The sequence below is a fragment of the Quercus robur genome, chromosome 3, assembly GCF_932294415.1.
Source record: "Quercus robur chromosome 3, dhQueRobu3.1, whole genome shotgun sequence".
NCBI lineage: Eukaryota > Viridiplantae > Streptophyta > Magnoliopsida > Fagales > Fagaceae > Quercus > Quercus robur.
The window spans coordinates 60,930,927-60,937,896 of NC_065536.1; the positions used below are offsets into that span (position 1 = coordinate 60,930,927).

Sequence of the window (6,970 nt, forward strand, 5' to 3'; positions counted from 1 at the left end):
TTTTTTTTCACATTTGACGGTTCCATTCTCACATTGTGCAGTTCCAACATCACATATGACAGTTCTTTTGTTACATTCAATGGTTTCCTTATTTTTTTTCTCACATTTGATGGTTCCATCGTCACATTGTGAAGTTCCAACATCACATGTGACAGTTCTTTTGTCACATTTAGTAGTTCTCTTACTTTTTTCTCACATTTGACAATTCTATCTTCATATTATGCAATTCAAACATTATATGTGACAGTTTTTTTTCTCACATTTAATGGTCCCCTTATTTTTTTTTTCTCACATTTGACAGTTTCATTCTCATATTGTGCAATTTCAACTTCACATGTGACAGTTCTTTTCTCACATTTGGTGGTTACCTTACTTTTTTTTCTTATATTTGACGGTTTAATCCTCACATTGTGCAGTTCCAACATCACATTTGACCATTCTTTTATCATATTCGGTGGTTCCCTTATTTTTCTCTCACATTCGACAGTTCCATTATCACATTGTGCAGTTCCAATATCACATTTGACAGTTCTTTTGTCACATATAGTGGTTCCTTTATTTTTTTTTTCCTCAAATTTAAAGGTTCTGTTATCATATTAAGTAGCACCAACATCACATCTGCTCTATTTTTGTCACATGTGACAGTTCTTTTGTCAAATTGGGTGGTTTTCTTACTTTTTTCTCACATTTGACAGTTTCATCTTTATATTGTGTAATTCCAACATTACATGCGACAGTTCTTTTGTCACATTTGGTACTTCCCTTATTTTTTTTTTTACATTTGACAGTTTTATCCTCAAATTGTGCAGTTCCAACATTACATGTGACAGTTCTTTTGTCACATTTGGCAGTTCCCTTACTTTTTTCTCACATTTGACGCTTCCATCCTCACATTGTGCAATTCTAACATCACATTTGACAATTCTTTTGTCACATTCGATGGTTCCTTTTTCTTTTTTTTTTCTCACATTTGACGATTTCATCCTCACATTGTGCAGTTCCAACATCACATTTGACAGTTTTTTTGTTACATTTAGTGATTCCTTTATTTGTTTCTCAAATTTGATGGTTTCATTATCACATTGTGCAGTTCCAATATCAAATCTAACAGTTCTTCTGTCACATATAATGGTTCCTTTAATTTTTTTTCTCAAATTTGATGGTTCCATTATCACATTAAGTAGTATCAACATCGCATCTGACTCTATTTTTGTATACATGTGCTTAATAACATACATGCCGCAATCATACCTGAAATATGAAAACAGTTAAAATTTAAAAAACATAAAGAATCACACGATAGTTATCCGTATGTGCAAATCTATGATTTAGTATGTACCCATTATTTTGTGTTGGTCCCATGTGGCATTATAACATGTATTTAAGCAAGATTTTAACACGTTCATGCATTGTTCATCATATGTGTATAGTGTGTGCACACTAGGTGTTTGATAAAATGCCTCTATGGTATTTTTTTTTTTTCATTCTTTTGGACTCCAATGAGTACCAAATTTTGGGGTTTACCATGTTTACTCATGTTTAACATGTTTTGATCATTGTTTGTGTGTTTCACACACTTTGCCCAATGAGTACTTGTTCATGCATTGATCATGCATTGCACATGCACGCACGATGCACACACCCTACCATTGAAAAAATTACCATTGAAACCTAAAAAATGACTGAAATGGTTCTGAAACCTAAAAAATGATCAAAATACCCCAAAAACCTAAAAAATGACCAAAATACCCTTAGAATAGAAAATGTTTACAGAAAATGCTATAGATTTGACACAACTTTTTGGGAACTAATATACGAAACCAATACAATTTTCTATTTTTAACCCTTGCATCATTACATAGTGTTGAGATTGACCGTTACATTTAATCTGAAGCTCCATTGAGTGCATGAAAGCATGATTTGGCATCCTCTTTCACTATGATGTTCTTGAATTCCCTTATCTTGGCTAACTATGCTGCCCATAAAATGGCCGCTACTTCTGTCATTAAAGGATCACTAGAATTAAACTTTTTTGTCCAAGCTTTAAGATAGACTGCATTTCATCTCGAGCTACTTCTCTCTCTCTCTCTTAGTGAGTCTTAGAATCTCTCTCACCCTCTGCATTTGAGATATTTTAAAATATTTTGAAATTTTCAATTTCATATTTTAATAAAAAGATATTGGATTGTATAAAGAGTCTCAATCTCTCTCACTATCTTTACCTCTCCAAGTAACTCTTTCAAATGGATGGCTCAAATTGTCATCGTTCGTCAATTTTAGTGAAACACTTGATAATAATGTCTTATGAGTTCCAAAATATCATCATTGTTGTCTCAAAGCTAGAGAAATGCTTTAGATTATTTTTTTATTTGATAATGAAATTAAAGGGCAAATGGGTCAGAGAATACTTTATCATTCTATTCCAAAAAAGATCCTTAAGCAAATGTGAGAAATCAAATCAAAAGAATATAGAAGATGATTCAATATGATTCATGTAGAAATAATAAACGAACAAAAATTCATTGTGGTTGATACCACAGACAGAGAAGGTTATCGCACCTACACTTTTATCTTAGTACAAACTACAAATGTCTAAACTCAGAATTGAAGGTTGTGTATTATCTAGATGATGTATACAGTGCTCTTGTTTGCTAATAGATAAAGACTCACATTCACACTTATACAAAGCATTGTTATTTGAGAGGCTGAAAAAAAAAAATCCAACAGCTCTATTTTTTAGTGCTTTAAATAATTTAAAACGTTGTTGTTTATTATCCTTTGAAAGCACTAGCTCTGCTGCCAACTTGTATCGAAAAAGTTCCAACAAGTCCTCCTACAAAATAATGAGACGTGTAATTAAAAATTATTCCACAACAATGGAACCAAATCTTAATATAATTCTCTCTTCTAAAATAGAAAAAAGAAACAAACATAAATTTATTAAGCGTACCTGTATAAGTGCACTAATATTAAAAAAGAATCTTGCAAGAAAGGAGCCACAAGAACCTGCTTCATAATGGATATCAAAAGTTGTCCTGCACAAATATTCTGTTAAGATGGATATCAAAAGTTGAGACATTATAAGAGCTTTGTATAGAAAGTGGTTTTGTACTTATATAACATGAATTTCCTTTCATCTTTGATGTAGTCTTGAATTCATAGGGTTGCTTAACTTACCATAAAGGCATAAAGTTATAATCCAGACTTTGTTTGACATCTATTAAAAAAAACATATAAATTCATTAAATTGGAATTTTCTATTTGCTAAATTGAATGCTTGATGGTAACAAAAAAAATAACAAATAGATAGCAGTCAAGGAAAAAGCATATAGTTATAAAGAAGACAAAACTACACTATCGGTCGCTGAACTCAATTATTGAAACCAAGTTCCTTGTTTTATTCTAATTTGTTATTTTTGATATCTGTTATTTCTAGGAAATCTGGAGTGCCCCTAGAAGAAAATATTGTTGCAAAGGGAAATAATTTGGCAAGGAAGAACTAAACACCAATGCTTTCTCATAACAATATTATCCTGAAGAGGTTTTTCAGAACCAAGAAAAAGATGCACTGTTTAGTACAAATAGAATGTGACATTTCCTTATTCCTTCAGAATCTGAAATTGGTCTCCACTAATTACTAGAGCATCAGAGAAAAGCTTCATTTTTTTCTTTTTTCCCATAGAGGTACTTTCCATTTATCAGACTTCTTAATATTATATAGTTGAAAATTTTCATTTTTTGCACTCACTAGATCTGGAAATCAAAGTTCATATGATACAGATGTTTGAGAATATATATGTTAGTCCATCTGAATTTTGAAATATATATATTAAGAAATTAAGGTGAAAAATATTGTAAAGTTCTATGTGATGTGGTTTTAGTGTCGCTTGAGTCCTTGTTTTGTTGTTTTAGATGCCTATGTAGTCCCTTTATCCTCTGTTTCTTTTCTAGAAATATGAAGGAAATATTAAGACATATTTCAATGAAATGATTTTTTTGCAAGATCTATGGCAGTACACCTAATAGCTGGTTCTGGATTTCAGTAGTTCTGGGTTCAGACAAAAACAACTCTTTTGATCTCTGTTAAACAAATTGCCTTTGTTTCACTAGTATTCAGTCTCTAAAGCAAAATGCTAGGATAATATTTCACTTAAAAGGACAAAGATGTTGTCAAAATCCCAATGTATTTAGGTTATCATTTATAAGTCCAAAGTTATTGCTAATTCATATAAAAATGATAGAAAGACAATTGTCTCATATCCTTCTATATTTTGTTTCTTGTGGATTTCATGATTGAAAGACATGAGTTTTGGCATATTGAAAATTAAAGAATTTTGGTCTCAAGTTGCAGTTTTTAAATTACTCCAACATCCATAAGAGTAATAGAAAAAGATGCTACTAAATGGAAAGCTGCAATGGGCTAACAGAAGATTAAGTTTTAATTCTTTCCCTAGCAATGTGGCTTCTTTTGTGGGTGATTTAGATCCCTGTGCATCAGCCTAAACCTTCTGCATTGTGCCCTTTTGGAAGTAACTATACCACATCTTTATCTGTACTCTTCTTCTTTTTTTATTCAATGGAAGAGGGAGGATGGTTTCACCATCCATCCCACCTCCATTATTCAAGGATGAGAATTTGACATTGTTTTCCTGTTTTTTGAGTTATAATTTGTCCCCATTTTTCAACTTTGTATAGTTTCCACTTTCCACTGTGTTTTTCCCATTCTAAATCATTTATTTATGCCAATACTTGTATTATAAATCAACAATTTCCTAACAAAACTAAACCAACGCAGTTCTGATCCTTACCAGTAGAAACAAACCCACAAAAAATCAGAAACAAATCAAACAAAACTCACAGACAAATCAGAAACAAATCAAATGAAACCCCAAAAAATCATAAACAAATCAAACAAAATCAATAGAAAAATAATAAACAAATCAAATGAAACCCACAGAGGCACAAATGAACCTAGACAATCCTATCAATATTTTGTGATTCAGATTTACAATTGATGGAAGAGATAGAATCCATGGGATGCAAACAGATCACTAGGTTTTTTCCCTAACTTCAACAAATATAGAGGAAAAGGGTTAAGAATCAAAATCCCTAAATGAATGCTATAAGAAATTTAGAGACTCTAGATTGTAAAGACACAGGATGCCAAAAAATAGATTCAGTGATTTACCTAAGAACATCAGCAATGAAAGTTGGAGAGAAGAGACATCGAGATGCGAGAGAAGAACCTACTTCAGATCAAACTAGATGAGATGCAAGAGAAGAAGAAGCAGAACCAGAACCACATGTTTTTTTTTTTTTCTTTTTCAGTTTTATATGTTAACCTGACTGGCCGGTAACTGATATCCTATTAAAATTACATAAACGGCTAAGATTAAAACAAGTAAATCTAATGGCTAAAACTTATGTGGGTACCATACCCCCAAAAAAAAAAGAGGGAGTACAGGAGAATGACCCATTATTAAGAACACTCTTGGATATGAAACAATGGCAAAATTTCCCAAACAATATAATTTCAGAAATTTTTCAGCTGAGTAGCATGCATTCAAACTTATTTTGTAAGTTAGACCTTTTTTGGAAGTTGATTTTAATAAACTCGACTTCCAGGCAAATTCAGAGCTTAGTATTGGCGACTTTCAATGGAAGTCGAGTTCAGTAAACTCAACTTCCACTTTAGACTTATTTACTTGCTGGAATTTGCCTGGAAGTCGAGTTTCTTAAAATCGACTTCCAAAAAAAGAGTCTAACTTACGATATAAGTTTGAACGCGTGCTACCCAGCTGAAAAATTTCTGAAATTATACTGTTTGGCAAATTTTTCCATGAAACAATCAAAGCCTCCTTGAAAATTTAAAAGCCTCCATGTTAATTAAGGTTTTGAATGAAGAGTTAGATACAAGAATTGGGGCATGATAGAAGATCTTTTTCCCAACACCAATGATAAATGATCTAGTTCTACATTTTCTTTTGACCGCTAACTTACCTTGACTTCTTCCAGCAATTTTCTATTTTCTTCAAATGAATTTATGATAAATAGTAGTAATTCTTACAACTTGTCTTTTTTTCTTTTTATGGGTTGCGGATTCTTGCAAGCATGAAATGAACCATTTGAACTTTTCTGAGAGGTGAAATTAAAGCAAGCAGTAGCATCTCTCTTTGCTGATTGTGACCAAGCAAGTTGAATGGTATCTACTTTCTAAATAAAAAACAAAACTACACAGCAAAAGCCATCTTTTTGTAGAAGTTTACCCTGGTTAAGCTCACGTGATTTGAAATAACTCTTCATTCTCAAGATAATCATTTTTAGTTAATCATTGTCAAGTGTAGCACCAATTTTTTGGGTGGAAAGGAATCTTTTCTAGTTTCCAGAAGGGAATTCAACGCTGCTGTTTCCAATTTACTTTCTATAATAAAGCTCGTAGAAAATATATATATACACACACAAATATTAATCTTTTAACCAGTGCTTTAACAAAGACCCCATATATATATATATATATATATATACACACACAAATATAAACAGAATAAAGAATGTAATTTTTTTTCATGTATCCATTTTCAATTTATTAAAAAAAAAAATCCAACTCATTTAAAAATATGTCAAGTCCATCTAAATCTGCTATTGCCTATTTAAAACTATTTCAAACTAATTTGAAACAAATCTAAATTTTGTTACCAAAACTTATTATTAATGATGTATAAATCTAAAGGATTTTTTTTTATTATATTATTAAAACCAGTTGTATGTTCATAATAGTGAACAAATTTGAGTTATATATAACTCAAATTTGTTCACTATTGTGAAATCTAAACATTATATAAAATTCATTTCATCGTTAAAAAAAAAAAAAAAAAAAAAGTCAGGTTAAGAAATAACAAACTATTTTCTTCTTCTCTCTATAATAAAACAATCAAGAAAGAACAAACTGTCTACATAATATATATATATA

The 6,970-nt window shown here is 31.0% G+C and overlaps 1 protein-coding gene across 2 annotated transcripts; it reads right to left on the reverse strand.

Annotated features, from left to right (window-relative positions):
* Window positions 1-2,465: 2,465 nt before the first annotated feature.
* Window positions 2,466-5,315, reverse strand: LOC126718712 (uncharacterized). 2 transcript variants are annotated; one of them, XM_050421030.1, is made up of 4 exons: window positions 5,189-5,315; window positions 3,178-3,217; window positions 2,951-3,035; window positions 2,466-2,833 (listed from the first exon to the last, which is right to left on the reverse strand). In XM_050421030.1, exons 1-4 carry the CDS (start codon window positions 5,196-5,198, stop codon window positions 2,573-2,575), a joined length of 396 nt encoding a protein of 131 aa, XP_050276987.1. In that variant the 5' UTR covers window positions 5,199-5,315; the 3' UTR covers window positions 2,466-2,572. The 2 variants fall into 2 exon arrangements, 1 of the variants encoding a protein (XP_050276987.1); XR_007653032.1 differs by lacking the exon at window positions 3,178-3,217.
* Window positions 5,316-6,970: the final 1,655 nt, after the last annotated feature.

What these genes read in the sequence shown, in the direction of transcription:
- LOC126718712 (XM_050421030.1), bottom strand. An exon ending in TATAACTTTATGCCTTTATG is followed by an intron (nt 3,036 to 3,177) that starts GTAAGTTAAGCA and finishes ATATTTGTGCAG; the next exon opens with GACAACTTTTGATATCCATT. An exon ending in ATATTAGTGCACTTATACAG is followed by an intron (nt 2,834 to 2,950) that starts GTACGCTTAATA and finishes ATTATTTTGTAG; the next exon opens with GAGGACTTGTTGGAACTTTT.